This window comes from Petaurus breviceps, unplaced genomic scaffold, assembly GCF_028583685.1.
Source record: "Petaurus breviceps papuanus isolate PSGF00001 unplaced genomic scaffold, PetGlider_PUasm1.0 186, whole genome shotgun sequence".
NCBI lineage: Eukaryota > Metazoa > Chordata > Mammalia > Diprotodontia > Petauridae > Petaurus > Petaurus breviceps.
In genome coordinates, this window is record NW_027185798.1 from 22,551,192 (window position 1) to 22,567,380 (window position 16,189).

The 16,189-nt window shown below is 53.5% G+C and overlaps 3 protein-coding genes across 3 annotated transcripts; 2 read left to right on the forward strand and 1 right to left on the reverse strand.

Annotated features, from left to right (window-relative positions):
* Window positions 1-270: 270 nt before the first annotated feature.
* On the forward strand, window positions 271-1,786 carry SEBOX (SEBOX homeobox). The gene is made up of 3 exons (XM_069089181.1): window positions 271-352; window positions 1,032-1,192; window positions 1,397-1,786. The coding sequence occupies exons 1-3, from the start codon at window positions 271-273 to the stop codon at window positions 1,784-1,786; spliced, it is 633 nt and encodes a 210-aa protein (XP_068945282.1).
* A 1,965-nt stretch (window positions 1,787-3,751) lies between these two features.
* TMEM199 (transmembrane protein 199) lies at window positions 3,752-8,748 on the reverse strand. The gene is made up of 6 exons (XM_069089829.1): window positions 8,503-8,748; window positions 7,876-7,949; window positions 7,388-7,477; window positions 6,250-6,292; window positions 5,894-6,006; window positions 3,752-5,618 (listed from the first exon to the last, which is right to left on the reverse strand). Exons 1-6 carry the CDS (start codon window positions 8,711-8,713, stop codon window positions 5,523-5,525), a joined length of 627 nt encoding a protein of 208 aa, XP_068945930.1. The 5' UTR covers window positions 8,714-8,748; the 3' UTR covers window positions 3,752-5,522.
* A 1,399-nt stretch (window positions 8,749-10,147) lies between these two features.
* On the forward strand, window positions 10,148-15,599 carry POLDIP2 (DNA polymerase delta interacting protein 2). The gene is made up of 10 exons (XM_069089830.1): window positions 10,148-10,307; window positions 11,110-11,207; window positions 11,609-11,705; window positions 11,920-11,995; window positions 12,371-12,478; window positions 12,726-12,862; window positions 13,236-13,262; window positions 13,578-13,703; window positions 14,208-14,287; window positions 15,139-15,599. Exons 1-10 carry the CDS (start codon window positions 10,158-10,160, stop codon window positions 15,251-15,253), a joined length of 1,014 nt encoding a protein of 337 aa, XP_068945931.1. The 5' UTR covers window positions 10,148-10,157; the 3' UTR covers window positions 15,254-15,599.
* Window positions 15,600-16,189: the final 590 nt, after the last annotated feature.

Below are 16,189 nucleotides of genomic sequence, written 5' to 3' on the forward strand. Positions count from 1 at the left end.
TCCTCTCTCCAGCCTTTGGATTCAGAGCCCTGGGGTCTCCCGCCCATTAGAGATCTCTGCCTCCCTCCCAGGATGGGCTGGATCTGCAGAGGATCCCAGGCATTGCCACCCTTTTCATTCCAGAGGCGGGGCAGGGTTAGGCTGAGCAGGATAAAAACCAAGGTAGGGGGAGGAGACAGCTCAGTTGTCCAGGGCTAAGGGAGAGTAAAGGAGAAGGAACCTCTGGGAGCTCTGCTGGACCCTGAAAGGAGCTCAAGGCAGATCCCAGTCATGGCCCGACTCCTCCACTCAGTGCTTGACTCCCCAGGAGGGGAATCGGTCTCTTGTCCTCCGAGGGATGCCTCAGAGGCAGGTGGGGCTGAAGGGGAGTAGGAAGAAGAGGAAGGTTGGGGTGGAGGGGAATAAGATGGAGGTAGCCCCATGAAGAAGGGGGGGAAGGCAGAGGTACAAAAGAGCTTTTGTGGATAAATTAAGGAGAGAGTCAGGGAAGACTGAACACAGAGTTGGGAGGGATAATGAGGAATTTGATGGTGAGGGCTTTTGGAGATGGAGTGGTTGTTGAGTGCAATGAGAAAGAAATGGGGAATTGGTGGTTGAAGAGATGGGAAGAGAGTGACAGGTTGAATAGGGAGGATGGGGAGACTTGGGGTTTAAAAGGGAAAGATGGGAGAAATTTGAAGATGCACAGGAGGATGGCAGGGAGATTGTGAGGTTGGAAGGGAGGGTTGAGGTATTGGGAATGGGAAGGTAGGGTAGAGGGACATTGGGAGGAGATTGACAGGTTAAGGGAGATTGGGTGTTGAAAGATGGGTGAGAGTTTGGGTGGTTGGAGAGGAAGGATGGGAAGAAAGTTGGAAGGAAAATTGGGAGAACATTAGGGGAGGGTCTTGAGATTAAGAGGAAAGTTGGGGGGAGGGGGAAGAGAGAAAAGAAGTGACTTGGAGGAGAGGGAGAGGCCCTGGAAGGGGGGCAGTTTAGAGGTGAAAGTCTATAGCAGTCCTGGCCTTACCTTTAGGCCATTCCCTTTGCAGATCGTGCCCCGGTGCCTAGCACCAGACGTCGGAAGCGCACCACTTTCAGCAGGGGCCAGCTTCTCGAGCTAGAGAGGGTGTTTGCAGCCCGGCCTTATCCAGACATCGGTACCCGAGAGCGGCTGGCACGGCTGACCCGTCTTCCTGAGGCCAAAATCCAGGTGAAACTTCCTGCCCTGCCCTTTCTACCTACCCTCCTCCAACCCCCTTCAAAGAGTTGGGAAGCAGGACTCCTGGGTCAGGCCATCCTTTCTCTGTGTCTGGGCCACTCTACCCTCAGATTCTGCTTCGTGAGGCTTTTCCCCCAACTTTCTTTCTGGAGAGAGAGTTAGAAGCTGGAATTGATTCTCCTTCGTCATTCCCAGGTTTGGTTTCAGAATCGCAGGGCCAGAAGAATAAAGAGCAGGAAGCCAGAAGGGCTGAGCTCCTGGACCAAGGATCCCCGGGAAACTCTCCCTCCGGCCAATACTCCTCTGCATCGCCAGGACCCTGAGAGCTGGGGACACTCCTCGCCACATGACAGTGACCCCAACTCAGGCCGGCTGCCTTTCTGTTCTGCTCCTGGCCTGGCCCCAGCGCACAGTGGTATGAGGGTCAAAGTATTGGGCCCTGGGGGGGTAGCTTCACCTGGTGGAGTGTCCAAGCCTCCAGGGCCACTCCACCGATGGGAACGTGGTGCCACTCAGACCTCTCTGGGAAGCCTGTCTGACCTTATCTATAATGCAGCCATTGTCACCAACTTGGATGATGACTAATCTGGAACCTGGAGATCCTTCCTCTTCTCTCCTGGAATGAACTCTTTTTATCCTTGACCCTGGACACCCTCCACAGCAGTAACCAATTCCCTGCTCAGGCCCCTTCCCTAGATAAGAGTTACTCGAGGGGGGAAAAGTCAGACTTGAGTTTCTTTTCTCTTTTTCCGATCACTTCCAAGACCCAATAAGAGAGCTGGGCTAAGAATATATATATATATATGAGAGGTCCAGGAGCAGGGAATCAGCTAAAGGTGTCTGCATGGATAGGCCAGCGCTAATCCCTTCATGATGGAACATCCTTTTGCAAAAGCCAGGAGGCCAGCCTTCTCAATGCAATGGCCCCAACCTGGAGGCACAGACCTCTGTGATACTTCGTCACCCAGGGATCTCAGCAGCCATCTAGTACAACCTATACCCCAAAGGAATCTCCAGTATCACATACAGAACATGCCTATTGTTCCCTGTAGCTGGACCACTGTGGGTGAGAGCTCCCTCTGGGAGGGATTGGGTGAGTAGGTGGTCCTTTGGAATAACACTTCCATTCCCAATCTCCTCAACTCTCCAGGCTAACCCTCACTGGTGGACCCCCCACCCCCAATCCAGTTGCATTCTCCCTCTCTGAAGACAGATGTCTACTTCCCTCTCACTCCCTCCCAGACATTACTTAATTAAAATCCAAATGTAAGCAGAGAGAGCTGGGTAATTAGGATGCTCTCCCCATCTCTCCGCTTCCCAGCTGGTGGAGACAGCAGCTGGTCCATGGACGTTTCGGTCTAGTTCACAGAGGGTTAACCTCCTCTTCCTACATCCCTCCCCCTCTCCCCCCACTGGACAAATTAATCTGGACCATGGCACCTCTGTGACCAGAGGGAGAAATAGGAAATTTTTCCTACAGAGGGAATATTATTAAAGTAATAAAGAGAAACCGAGGGCTCTGAGCTTATCTGGATTTGAATTAGAAGGGCTCTGACCCAGGGTTCCAGGGCCCACCTGACACCAGCCAGAGGATCCTGTACATAACCGGGTAAGAGAAAGGGAGGGCAGTGTGTTTCAGCCCATCCATCAGCTGTAATACCAACTAATCTCCCAAATAAAATCAAACCCCTCTACCTTAATCTGGAGATGTTTTGCAAATGAGTGGCTGGGGGGTGGTGTGGTGGTGGTGGCGGTTTTGGTGGAGGTGGGGCCTCCTGGGAGTTGATCTCCATTGCCTAATCCCTTAATAGGGCCAGGTTACAACACAGATCCCCTAATATCAGAAGGGACTTAGGAAGACGTTTAATCAGAGAGGCCAGGGCTCCAGTTGATGGACACAGAGAAAAAGTCGGGGCATCTTTTTCCATAATCACCCCTTTATTCCCTGTGGGCCTCAGGGACCCCCCCACAGCACGGGCACATATGAGTTGTCTTGGCTTCCTTCAGCTTGAGCCAAAGGAAGCATATTCTTCGGATATCCTTCCATGGGGGACCTTGGAACAGGATGGTGAAATATGGGCCAACTGGTGTCCAAGCAAGGGAAGTAGGAGGACTTGTGATATGGCTTCCTAAATTGGGCTGACAGACCTCCTTTCTCCCCTGCATTTCTCACTCTTGGGATGAAGCACCCTTTCCCAATGAAAATAAGAACCTCTCCTTCTCCCCAAAGGTGGCAGATGGTGGGGACAAAACCAGAGAATAGTTGTTTAGAGATGCCTTGCTGGCGATAGGAAGGGAGGATTTATTCAGAAACGAAGATTAGGCACAAAAGACATTGTTAGATACCCAAGGGACGAGGTCAGGCAGAACACAACAGGATTGAAGGCTGGAGGACCACTGCCCTCAGATCACCCTTTGGCATCCTGTAGAACTCCAGGACAGTATGGGTGCTCAGTGATAAACATCCCCCTGGGAATGTGGGCTCAGATTAGCTAAATACCCAAACATATGTGCGCGCGCACACACACACACACACACACACACACACAGTCTAGTCTTCTGGCATTTTTTATTTAAATGTTTAAACTTTAATAATGTATAAATCCTATTGGGACATGACAAACTGAAGACAACATTTAAGGCCAGTAATTCCTTCTTCAAGCTCAACTCTGTGGGCAGCAGAACAGTTTAACTGCCTTCTTATTGCTGGGAGGCTTTTTGGGTAACAGGGTATGAAAATGAATTCTCTGAGAACTTTATGTATATTCTCTATCTTTATATACAAAAACACCCTTTGTATACACATACCTAAGTCTCTCTGTGTATACACATATACCTTTTCTGATACAGTAAAGCCACCACATAGGCTTGCATCAGACACTGCATACATAAAACCCAAAGATATTTTTTTTTTTTAAAGCAATTGGGGTTAAGTAACTTGCTCAAAGTTACATGGCCAGTTATTTCTGGGTGTGGTGCTAAGTATCAGCCCGGATTCGATCCCTGCTGGCGCTCTTACTCACTGTGCTCCCTGGCTGCCCCCAAAGATACTCTTTGACACGTCTCTAAAAAATCTTGCAATGAAGACCAGAGTTTAAGGGAGAATGGGACTAGGAAGACAACAGTCAAAAACGTCATCAGTCACACGGCTGAAAAAAGATAAGGACCTAACAAAAATGGTAGCAGTTTTATACATGTTAAATGGTTAAGAAATACATAAATACTACAATAAATAGCAATGGTGCCTGCAGCCTCAAGAGATGCTCTGCCAGTGCCCCCAGTTCCCACAGGGCCCAGGCTGGTAGAGTCCGGCTGCTCCTGGGGGAGGGTGGTTTCATAGGCTGGCAACTCTCGAGCTGGGGGTGGGTCTTGGTCATAGAGGAAGGTGGGGGAAGAGGTAGAGATAGACCAGCCCTCGTCAGCCTACAGTGCCCACTGCACCAGAGATATGGGACACTTCACCTTGAAAAAGACCAGAAGTTTGCTTGTGGAAATGGGTATTGGAAGGGTGGACACTTGTAAGTTATCAGGAAGAGGCGCATTTTTCTGTCAGATGAAATGGCACATAAGCAAACACAAAATCTGTATTATGCTCAAATTGTTCCCAAATATATCAGTCACGTTGGAACAAAATCACATTTTTCAAAACAAGCATCATAGCAGAACTGACTAGAGAAGACTCACAGAAGTCATTTTCCCTGAATACAAGAGGAGCCAGGGGAGCGATTTATGTGGTTAAAAATAAATGTACAGGTTTTACCAGCCCTTCCTCCCCATTCTTGGGATCAGAGGACCTGGTGCTTTGAAGGCAGGAAGCCTCAAGACACCAAAGGGAGGGAAACATATATACAAACACACAAAGAAGGATGGGAGGAAAAGCAAGAAGAAATCTTAAGGACAACATAACTGGCATTGACAAAAGGCAATTCTTTTGTGAGGGTCTGGCTAGAGGCTGGATGTGAGTTTTTTCCTCCCCCAGTATCCTCTGCTGCTCCTCTTTCAGTTCAAATGGGCACCACCATGGAGAGGGTAGTGACCGCAGGCCTGTAATGTTTGATGCAGGCGGCTGGGTTTGTATCAAGGGTGAAGACAGCGTTTGATTTTGGGGGTGTGGGCAGGGATGAGACAGCCCCAGCCCTCTTCCCTGGACCTTAACACAAGGCCACATGCCGAGGAGAGTCTGCTGTGCACTAGTGAGGGACATGGAGGGCCAAGGTTCTGAAGTGGGCTGGCAGATGTGGCAGAAGTAAAGAAGACAGAGCAAAGCCCCCCGGGGACTCCTGGAAACACACTTGGTATCCGAGTGGAGGCAGAGCCCTCATTAGAGCTCTCCAAGTTCTCCTTCCATGGCCCGGACCATGATATAGAGCTCAGCCAGACCCACCACGGAGGCCACAATCACCGCAGCCAGCACCCTCTGGGAGAGAGAAATGTCAGGGTGAAGGAGGCAGTCACTGGCTTTGGGCCCTCCAAAGTCTCCTGTTCTCTTTCCTTCCCCCCGCCCTCCAGAGAGATCAGGTCGTGGTGCCTTCCTGGATCTGGGCAGGACCACACAGGATGGCGCGAGGATGCCAAGTTTCCCTTGCTTCATACATGCATATTTACATACTGGTCCCCCTTCTGCCACCTTCTAGATGTGTGCCTTATGTCCTCAGTCTGGCACACTGTTCCTCCAGCCCAATGCCCCCTTACCGCTGCCATTTCTGAGAAGATGTACTGGCTCCCGAGGTAGGTACAGGTAAAAGCTGCTGCCACAGTGATGATGAAGTTAAAGATGGAGATGACTACGGCCTTCACTGACCTCACTGTGAGCCAAAGGGAGAGGGACAGAGTGCTCAGTGTCCTACCCCAGGGGTGGGGGTGAGGAAGGGGGCCTCTTCTCTTCACTGCAAGAAGGGGGTGCGTGCACACATGGGAGCAGGCAACCCCTGCCCCTCCCCCCAAACAGGGATCTCAGACAACTCAGGGTGTGCTCAGGGTGCTGGGAGGGAAGGTCTGATATGGCTTCTGGGGGGGGTGCAGGGGAAGGGAGGGATCGTGACGCTCACCTTGACGTCCAAAGTCAGCCAGAGTCCCATGGCGCCTCGGGGCCTGGGAAGAAGAAAAGGCAGATGGTGTGCCACAGCATGGAGGCACCCTTCACACGCTTCCTCACTGCCAATCTTAACCTTCTGTGCCTAACCTGACGCTCGGGTAGGTTCCGTGTCTCCTTTCACTGACTCAGTGGGAGAATCGGGGCTTGTGGACAAGAGCACAGTCTCCTTCAGGGCACACACAGCAGGGAACTCTGCCCCAGGTTCTGCCTCCAAACGTTTCAGTGAATGGGATTTTTTTTTTCTGTTCAGATAAGCTGAATGCTTTCTTTAATGGGCCATGACCAAAGATATTGGTTGACTTGGTTATACCGACTTGGTCACTTGCTAGCTAAGAGACCTTTGAGGCAGCTGGCGAAGAAGGAGGGAGGAGATCTGGATTCTAATCCCAGCTCTGATACCTGCCTGGGAGGGAATCAGTCTTCCCAGGCTTTTAGCTTCCTCCCCTGCAAAATGGCAGTGGTATTATTTGTAACGCCCACATTAAAGGTCTATGAAGAAAGTACTTGGTAAACCTACTAGAATGTAAGATCTTTGAAGACAGGCACTATCTGCTTAAAAAGAAAAATGTCTCCCCAGAACCCAGCACATAGCAATGCCCAACACACACACAGTAAATGCCAATTATTCAACCTTAATTTTAAAAAAGTATGGCATTGTTTATTTTCTAAATACAGAGCTCTCTGGTGGCTAGAACAGACCTCTAGGGGCCAAAAAGAAATCCACCTCCCCTGTGCCACATCCTTCCACAAGGAATCCTCTGGAAGCTTCAATACACCCTCTATTTCCAGGGTTCCACCCGGCTTAACTCCTTTCAGCCGGCCTTGGCCAAGTCTGAACCATCAAACTACTAGATGAATCTTAACCAACCATGAATCTGCCCTGAGTGAAGCTAAGAAACACCTCCTATCTGAAGAAGGTAAGACTTAATGCTGAGATGGCTTCTTTTCATTTCAGAGCCACGATAGAACTCGTCTTTAAACACAATCTGCCTCAGTATCTTTCCCATCAGATCAGGAAGTCTTTGAGGGAAGAGAACCTGGGAGGCAGAGGCCGCAGGTCTGCCCCCAGTCTGAGCTTGCACCAGCCTCACCTGGCAGGAGACGTTCCTGGTCATGCGCTGGTACTCCTCGTTGGCCAGCTGCACTTTGATCCGCTCCAGGCGGGCCACCAGCTCTGGATTCTGAGGCAGGACAGCATGGGGAGTGTGAACTGCCACGGAGGCCCCCCCCACCCCCCAAAGCTGCCCCCAGACTCACTAACTCTCATGGGGGTCTGGAACCAAGGCCCTTTGCTGCCCACCTGGGTCTAGATTTCTCTGTATGTAAAGAGGGGCCAACGAGGGTGGCTGGGTGAATAGAACCCCGGGCCCTGGAGTCAGGAGGACCTGAGTTCAAATCCGGCCTCAGACACTTAACACTTACTAGCTGTGTGACCTTGGGCAAGTCATTTAACTCCCACTGCCCTGCCTTCCCCCCTCCAAAACGAAAGACATAAAAAGGGGCCAGCGCCCTCTGCCCTCCTGAAGGTGGCAGGAACTGGGGGGCTAAGATTCGGCCCCGCTCTGGCTCTGTAACATACCCTGGGCGGCCTCACCACCTCAGGGAGATAGATCTCGCTGCCTTCCAGGAGCTCGTGGAGGAAGAGAGGGGAACCTGGGGGGAGAAGGTTGTGGTGTGAAGCACGGGTGGGGGCCCTCTCGGAACTCGAGAGAATGTCCAACCCACGAGTGACCCGAAGCACAGTTAAGCATCTCGATGAATGAAGGGAAAGCCGTGGAGGTGGCGCAGGAGCCCTTCAGTCCTTTTCACGCGTGGGCACACACGACCGGCGGAGCTAATTAAATCTGTCTCCTCCCCCCTCCCCCCGCCATGTACATATAAGCCAAGCACTTTTAAGCTGGGTAATGTCGGGGCGTCCTTGGGATGGTCCCGAAACAGGAGACTGATGTTTGGGGCAGAAAAGGGGGCGGGACTAGCGTCCTGCTCCAGAGCAGGGTGCAGACTCTGCCTCGGAAGCATGTTTTCAAATAAGAGACTCATGAGTCGTCCAGGGTCACCCGGCCGCAATGCAAACATGCAAACGGCGGCTGGAATTCGAACTCAGGCTCGGGCTTCGACTCGACAGGGTGGGGCGAAAGTCACGCGGGAAGCTTCCCCTCCCACCCACCAAGCACGTGCGGGGGAGGGGGCGGCTCGGAGCGCTCACCCTGCTCCCGGAGGTGCTCGTGCAGCTCTCGGAGCAGGCGGAAGGGCACCAAAGGTCTGGGGTCTTTGCCCTCGCCCTCGGCGGCCTTCTTCCTCCTGAGAGCCGCCTCCAGGCGAGCCCGCAGCTCCCGGGGCAGGCGCGCCGCCTCCAGCTCCCCACCGGAGCCCAGGGACCGCCGCAGCCGCTCCCCGGCGCGCACGGAGGACGCCATGTTGGGTCGGGAGGTGTCAGGTGACCGGGGGCGGAGCCGCCGAGCACTTCCGGGGCAGCCCTAGAGCGGCCGTGGCGGGCGGGGCGGGGCGGGGCGCGCGGGGACCTGTGGGGCGGGGGGGGGGGGGGGGGGGCGGGGGCGGGGGCCGGGGCCCCTCGCGGAGAGGTGGCTTCGGGGACCTTATGTTTCTGAGCCCCGCGAGGGCAGGGCCTTGTGCGCGGTGTAAGCGCCCTGGGGGCAGGGACCACTGTTTCTGTGTGTGCGTCCGGGCGTCGGGCCCAGGGCTCGGGCTGCCAGTCAGAGCGGTAGAGGGTGAGCTCCCAGGGCAGGGCCTCCTGTGGCCGGACTCGGCCGCACCGCGCCTCGGTCAGCGCCCGGACCGTGGCACCAACGGGGGGAGTGGGAGCTCCCAGGGCAGGGCCTCTGTCTTCACGTTCTCAGTGTCTGAGCCGCAGAGTCACCGGGAAGTAGGGCAGAGGCGGGACGGGAGCGCTGCCCGCCCGGCTCCCCGCGGCGCCGGAGCCCCAGAGCGCACTTTGGGCTTTCCAAGGAGTTAGGTGATTTGCCCAAAGTCACCCAGCGAGCGATTGAGAGAGACAGAGTGGATGTCCATGTGATGTGCATCCATGTGATGAGAGATGTGCATGTCCAGCGCCTACCGCAGGCCGACCACAGCATTTATTAAGCACCTCCTGGGTACCGGGCCCTGTGGTTACTAAGAACAAAAGACAGCTCTTGCCTTGGTGAAGCCCCCAGTCTGGGGGGGGGGGGGGGGCAGGCTGGAGGTTACCCAGGGAGGGACCGAAGTCCCGCGCCTGGACTCAGCACATCTTGTGTGCCAGGCCCCGCCCCCGGGGAGCCCCTAGGCTGGTGCCTCGGAGAGGAGCCTCAGGAGGGGCCCTTCTCCCTGGGGAGGGCCTCGTGGTCTCCTGTGGGGGGGGGGAGGGCCTGGCCTCCTCTGTGTGTATGGAGCTGGTCCCCTTGCTGCAGGGGGCAGGAGAGCTCTGGGTTCCCCACTTGTGATGGAGAGGCCTGGGAGGAGGCGTCCCCAGAGGGCACGGGCTGCAGGGTCTCCCCGCTCAGACAGGAGCTGATAGCGAGCCCTGGCACGTGTGGACTGTCCTGCCTGCAGCCTCTCTGAGCCCCTTAAATAAAAGGGAGGAGGGGTGAAGAAGGACCTGCAGAGCCCCTGCTGTGTGTTGGCTACTGGCGTAAGCACTTTACTGATCCTCGTGAAAATCCAGGGAAGGAGGTGCTGTTATTATTGAGGAAATTGAGGCGGCCAGGTGAGAGTTGGAGGCTGCATTTGAACTCAGATCTTCCTGCCTGCAGCCCAGCACTCCTGCCCCCCAGTGGCCTCAGAAGGAGGCTCCGGCCATGTGGCCTGGTGGGGGATCTTCAGATCCTCCCCACTTAGCCTGCTCTGCCCCTCAGTAGGGAGCTGATGGGGACATGTCTGCCCCTGACGGATGGAGCTCCCCAGGACGTTCACTTCAATGCTCTTCTCTTCAGAAACCGGCCAGAGGGCAAAGTGCTGGAAACAGTGGGCGTCTTTGAGGTGCCAAAGCAGAATGGGAAATACGAGACGGGCCAGGTGAGTGTGGGGAGCGGGCAGCGACAGCAGGGGGCCCCCTGCTAGGCGCTGAGTTCAGGGCTTGGGCCTCCCACCTTTGGGGGTGGGACTGGGCTTGGGCTGTACCAGGGCTGACGTGTGGGGTCAGATGAACAGTGTGATAACTGTCATTTTTGTTAAATTGTTTGAGTTGTAGTTGACTCTTCATGATGCCATTGGGAGTTTTCTTGGCAATGATACTGGAGGAGTTTGCCATTTCCTTCTCCAGCCTATTTGACAGATGAGGAAATGAGGCAAACAGGGTGTGAAGTGACTTGCCCAGGGTCACACAGCTAGTGGATGTCTGAGGCTGGATTTGAACTCAGGTCTTGTGGGGCTCCAGGTCTGGTACCCTATCCTCTGGGCCACTCAGCTGCTTGAACAATATTAATAGCTATCATGAGTATTTTATATGTACGTAACCTTATTTTATCCTCACAACAGTTCTCAGAGGCAGGTGCTGCTATTATCCCCATTTTACAGATGAGGAAACAAGACTGAGGGGTGAAGTGACTTGCTCAGGGGTCCCCACTTAAGTGTATGTTTAGGGAGATTGAGATGCAGGTGGAGGAAGGTCCCTTGACTCTTCTCAGGAGGGGAGTGATCCCAGGGCAGGAACGAGCACTTTGCCACTTGGCTTGGAGGCTGGGCAGTTGGCTCTTCCTCTCTTGCCTCTGCTGGTGGCCTCACTATCACTTTGGGTCATGCTTTTGCCCATGGCACGTCTTGAGGCTGAGGAGGGGGCCAGACCACACGGGCTCACTGCATTCTCCTTTTCTTGCAGCTCTTTCTTCATAGTGTATTTGGGTACCGAGGGGTTGTCCTGTTTCCCTGGCAGGCCAGGTTGTATGACCGTGATGTGGCATCTACTGCCCCAGAAAAGTAAGTCTCCCTGCTGTGTTTGTGAGGTGTGCAGGGAGAAGAAAGAAGCTATTTATGAGTCCTGGGGGAGGGGGGGGGGCGCGGCAGTGAAGATGGCCTAAGGACTCTGGTGGCACCACTGAGTGATGGGTACAAGAATACTGAGTGCCAGAGAGACAAAAAGAGAGGCCTGAGCCATGCCAACACATGCCCTCAGTTTCTAGTATCTATCCCCCAGGGTTACTTTGAACACTTGCTTCTAGTTGAATGCTCACAAGCCAAAGCTGAAGTACCTTCAGAGTGAGGCTTGCTAACCTTTGGAAGGGGAGCTTCCTTGAGGGTTCTCCATCCCATCCTAATCCTATAAAAGTAGGTTGTGGAATAATCGGGCTGCCACACTCAGACCTCTCTCTCATATCCAGAACAGAGAACCCAGCTGGCCATGGCTCTAAGGAGGTGAAAGGCAAAACCCACACGTACTACCAGGTGCTGATTGATGCCCGGGACTGTCCACACATAGTAAGTGCACAAGGGTATTGGGCCCTAGATTCCTTGACCAAGGGAAGATCAGTGCCCCTGACTGAAAGCCTTTGTGAAGGCAGCAAGTGTGCATGGTGGGAGTGGGATGGGAAACAGCAGAGCCTCAAGCCTTCCTAGAGCCAAGAACAGGGGTGAAGTCCTCTTTCCTTGTGGTCATACAGAGACCAGTCCCCTAACTTCTGTCTTGCCTCAGTCTCAGAGATCTCAGACAGAAGCTGTGACGTTCTTGGCCAACCATGATGACAGTCGAGCCCTCTATGCCATACCAGGTAGGTGATGGAAAGTCTGAGCTACCTTCCCCTTGGCCCCTTGTCTGGGAACGGATCCTCGGGGAGGGCCAGATAGTGGCTATGCCTACGATTTTTTAGGAAATGCCTTTATTTAGCTGAATGGTGGTACTCATCTCTGGGAGTCACTGCCCAGGGTCCAGGAAGCTAAATGGGCCAGCCTATTCCTCGCTGCCTCCCTGACCTGCCTTCTAGCCAGAGCAGTGAAGGTCTCCCCTTGGGAGCCCTAGGGAGTGATAGGCTTGGGCCCATATCTTAGGGCAATGACCTGATCCCCATGGGCACAGACCTGGCAGTTCTTCCCTTGGATGAGCCTTTCCATGGGGCTCTCTGGGCTCCTCTCACTTTATTCTCTAGGATTGGACTATGTCAGCCACGAAGACATCCTCCCCTACACATCCACTGACCAGGTCCCCATCCAGCATGAGTTGTTTGAAAGGTTTCTCCTCTATGAGCAGTCCAAAGGTACTGACCCCTAAATGCTGCTGGGCTGTTGTACGGCCTTTTTCCAGAGCTTGTCTTCAGGCCCCTGCTCCTCCTCCTTTGTCTTAGTGTCTGATCAGGCAGGGGCACATGTCTCCTGGGGTGGGGAGGAGGGAGAGAAGGGGGAGGATCGGAAGGATCAGAGCAGGGAGGGATGGAGGAAACCCTTCTGGGCTGGGCCCTGAGAGCAGAGCCCTGGTGTCAGCTGGAGGCTTCACTCCTCTGCCAGTTCCACCCTTTGTGGCTCGGGAGACCCTTCGTGCTTGGCAGGAAAAGAATCACCCCTGGCTGGAGCTGTCAGATGTCCATCGGGAAACCACCGAGAACATCCGTGTCACTGTCATCCCCTTTTACATGGGCATGAGGGTACGTCCCTACCCTGGGCATCTCTCTCTTGGTGTTTGGGCTGCTCACAAGCTACTTTTTATTTTTTTGCTTTTTGCAGGGGGGAAAGCAGGGCAACTGGGGTTAAGTGACTTGCCCAAGGTCACTTGACAGTGGGTAGCCTTTGGACAATGATGACATTTATTAGGGTCTAGGGCAGAAGCTCCCCATTCTATTCTAGGGAGGAGATGGGAGGGGCTGTCAGGCTCTCTGCATCAGCTCATGTCACCACAGTCTGGTGCCTACTGGGGGCTCTGGCCTCTGTAACCCCCTTGGAACTGCCCTGTGATTTCCCTGCTCTGGGCAGATGGGGTCTTTTCTCCAGGTCTCATGGGCTTTGTGCTTCTCTCCTTAGGAGGCCCAGAATTCCCATGTCTACTGGGTAAGTAGCTTTTCTTTTCCATGCAGCTTTCAGGGCAAGGGGCATGGGGATGGGCATGGGGATTGGCATGGGGATGGGGAGGTATGGTGGGTGTGGTGTGGTTTGGTGCTCTGGAGAAAGATGAGCTCTTTCTGACCAGGGAAGGAGAGAGTCACATCAGGTCCTCAGGCATTATTCTTATTTCTTCCTGTGACTCTGGGGAGGGAGGGGAGAGAGAGAGAGAAGAGGCTGTGGGTGGGGGTTGAGGAGGGGTCACACTTAACCAGGCCAGCTTTCTGCCTGGGTTGAGTCCTGACCCTCTCCTTCCTCGGGTAGTGGCGTTACTGCATCCGTTTGGAAAACCTAGACAGTGACGTCGTACAGCTTCGGGAACGGCACTGGAGGATATTCAGCTTATCTGGCACATTGGAGACAGTTCGTGGCCGAGGGGTGGTGGGCAGGGTAAGACTGAGAGCTTCTCTTCTTGGCTGTACTTGGATACCCTGGAGATTTGGCCCCAGGCCTGTTTCTTAATCCCTCCCACTCTCATTTTTCTCTGAAAGTTGGGTTGGGGGTTGGGATAAGCATTGGAGACAGAACTTCTGGCCAACACTTTATTGATGTCTCTGGGATGAAGTCTGGGGGTTTTAGTACCAGGGATCTTATTCATCCATTCAACAAGTGTTTACTGATACCATCAGCCAGGTCATCTTAGCTGGCACCAGGGGGAGGCACTTGTAGGCTGCATGGTGTTGGCCTCCTGTTCATTCCTTCTCTGGGTGTGGAGGCAAGGGCCTTTGATGCTCTTCTGTGTGGGCTCCGATACAAGCTTCAGGGTCATGGTGTCTTGGGTGGCATGGGCAACAGGGACAGAGAAAAGAGTCAGTCCCTGTGTGAGCATCTGCTGCTCCTTGTTTTAAATGTTACCCCTCCTCTGATTCTGCCCATTTCTCTTGGACTCCCCAGGAACCTGTCTTATCCAAAGAACAGCCAGCTTTCCAGTACAGCAGCCACGTCTCTCTGCAGGCCTCCAGTGGGCACATGTGGTGAGTGAGCCCCTCATCCTGGTGCAGCACAGGCACAGACCGCTCTCCCTCCTGGGCTCAGCTCTGGGCCCTCCTGCCTATTCGTTGTGAGCCCTGGCAGGGAAGGGGGGGATGAACCAAGACTTGTTTCTTCTTGGCAGAAGGTTTCGCTTGAGTCTTAGACACTAAGGGCCAGGGGTGGAGCACTGATTATGGACTTGGGGCTCCTCCTTGGTGCCCTCTTATTGGGTCCCGTCGAAGATCAGTGAGACAACTGACAAAACTTTCGTTCTCAGTGCGATCCAGCAGACACTGCTGGGCATTTGGAGCCCAGGGCAGGGCAGGGCCCCTTTGGTGATGTTTTCTAAATGTATGAAATACACAGGTCTACGAAGGAAGATAATTATATTGAAATATAGTTGTCACAGTGTTTTTAAAAAAAAAAAGGCACGAAAAAAAGTTAAGAACCTTTTTTTTTTTTTTAAGCAATTGGGGTTAAGTAACTTGCTCAAGGTTACACGGCCAGTTATTTTTGTGTGGGTGCTGAGTATCTGAACCCGGAACTGATCCTGGGTCTCCTGACGCTGGGGCCGGCGCTCTTACTGCGCCACCTGGCTATCTCAGTTAAGAACTTTTGATCTAAAGCAATACAGTGCTGTCTGAACACCACCAGGTGTGTTGGATGGTTAGATGTAGGCTTGTTAAGCATTTCCTGTGTTTCTGGACCTTCATCTTTCCCTATGTTGGGAAGGTGAGAGCTTTGGGCTTCTTTTTCCCATACTTATTCCATAGCCAAGAAAGTGGGGTTCCTAATGATCATGAGGGCCTCAGGCCCCGGCTGCCCTTGAGCTGGACTCTTTCTCGTCCTGTAGGGGCACGTTCCGCTTTGAGAGGCCTGATGGATCTCACTTTGATGTCCGAATTCCCCCCTTTTCCCTGGAGAGCAATAAGGATGAGAAGACGCCCCCTTCTGGCCTTCACTGGTAGTGCAGCTCAGGATCCATGTCCAGCTTTGGCTTGCCTCTCACAGTGACTGCACAACATTGGGCTGTTCCTTCACTTCTTGTGGGCCACCATGGGTTTGGCATCTCTTATACTTTGTTCCATTTGGTTGTGGGTTTTTTTTGGGTTGTGTAACTATTTTCTCTAAAGACCCACATTGGGCTCCTCTAAAACCAGCCTTCCCTGTCCTGCTTGTACCATGTTCCAGTAAACCTTCCCAGCAGGAGCTCATCCTGTTCAGCTGCCACAGGAGACAGGAGGGATGCCCCTGCCCATTCTATGAGTTGCTTCGGGGTGTGAGATTCGGTCAATAAATGGGTGCACGCCTGGCCACACCCTCTCCATTCCTACATCATGACACCGGCTCACCCCCTTCCAGCACCAAGTCCTCTGCTCTTTCTGACAGCAAAGAAACCACCAGAACTCTGAGCACGATATTTTTGTCCCCAGCACCCTTCCCCTTGAGGAAGCTCCACTCCAGCTTGAGGTCATTGGTTAGAATGCCATCTGACCTGGCCACTCCTGATGGAGCGGGGCGAGTTCTTTCCCGTTCTCTTCAGTTCCTGATAAGAGCATGGAAGTCATGGAGAAGTTGGCTTGTCTGGTTTTTAGATGCTGTGTCCGTCTTCCTAAGAAAGGCTTGTGAGGACACAGGCCACCCAGGCTGCCTGGAGAAGGTGACCCATAGCTTCTGGGGGTAGCCTTGGTTAGCAGTTTGGATTCCTGGGCCAGTATGGAAAGGAATTAATGAAAGGGGATCCTGGGTTTAATTCAGTCAGATGATTAGGATCAACACAACTGGCCCCAGAGGCCCCTCCTCACTGAGAATGCATTTTCTGTCTTGTCCAAAAGGTGAAGAAGTGTATTTTTCTAAGTAAAGTAAAAGTAGGGTTGCCTTAGCAGCAGCAGTGCTGTGGGCAG

Excerpts from the sequence above, each read along its gene's own strand:
- SEBOX (XM_069089181.1), top strand. The coding sequence starts at position 271 with ATGGCCCGACTCCTCCACTCAGTGCTTGACTCCCCAGGAGGGGAATCG. Across the intron at positions 353-1,031 it reads GAGGGATGCCTCAGAGGCAG|ATCGTGCCCCGGTGCCTAGC; the intron begins GTGGGGCTGAAG and ends TTCCCTTTGCAG. Across the intron at positions 1,193-1,396 it reads TTCCTGAGGCCAAAATCCAG|GTTTGGTTTCAGAATCGCAG; the intron begins GTGAAACTTCCT and ends CGTCATTCCCAG.
- POLDIP2 (XM_069089830.1), top strand. The coding sequence starts at position 10,158 with ATGGGGACATGTCTGCCCCTGACGGATGGAGCTCCCCAGGACGTTCAC. Across the intron at positions 12,863-13,235 it reads CCTTTTACATGGGCATGAGG|GAGGCCCAGAATTCCCATGT; the intron begins GTACGTCCCTAC and ends TTCTCTCCTTAG. Across the intron at positions 13,263-13,577 it reads AGAATTCCCATGTCTACTGG|TGGCGTTACTGCATCCGTTT; the intron begins GTAAGTAGCTTT and ends TTCCTCGGGTAG.
- TMEM199 (XM_069089829.1), bottom strand. The coding sequence starts at position 8,713 with ATGGCGTCCTCCGTGCGCGCCGGGGAGCGGCTGCGGCGGTCCCTGGGC. Across the intron at positions 6,293-7,387 it reads CCAGGAACGTCTCCTGCCAG|GCCCCGAGGCGCCATGGGAC; the intron begins GTGAGGCTGGTG and ends TCTTCTTCCCAG. Across the intron at positions 5,619-5,893 it reads TCTTCTCAGAAATGGCAGCG|AGGGTGCTGGCTGCGGTGAT; the intron begins GTAAGGGGGCAT and ends TCTCTCTCCCAG.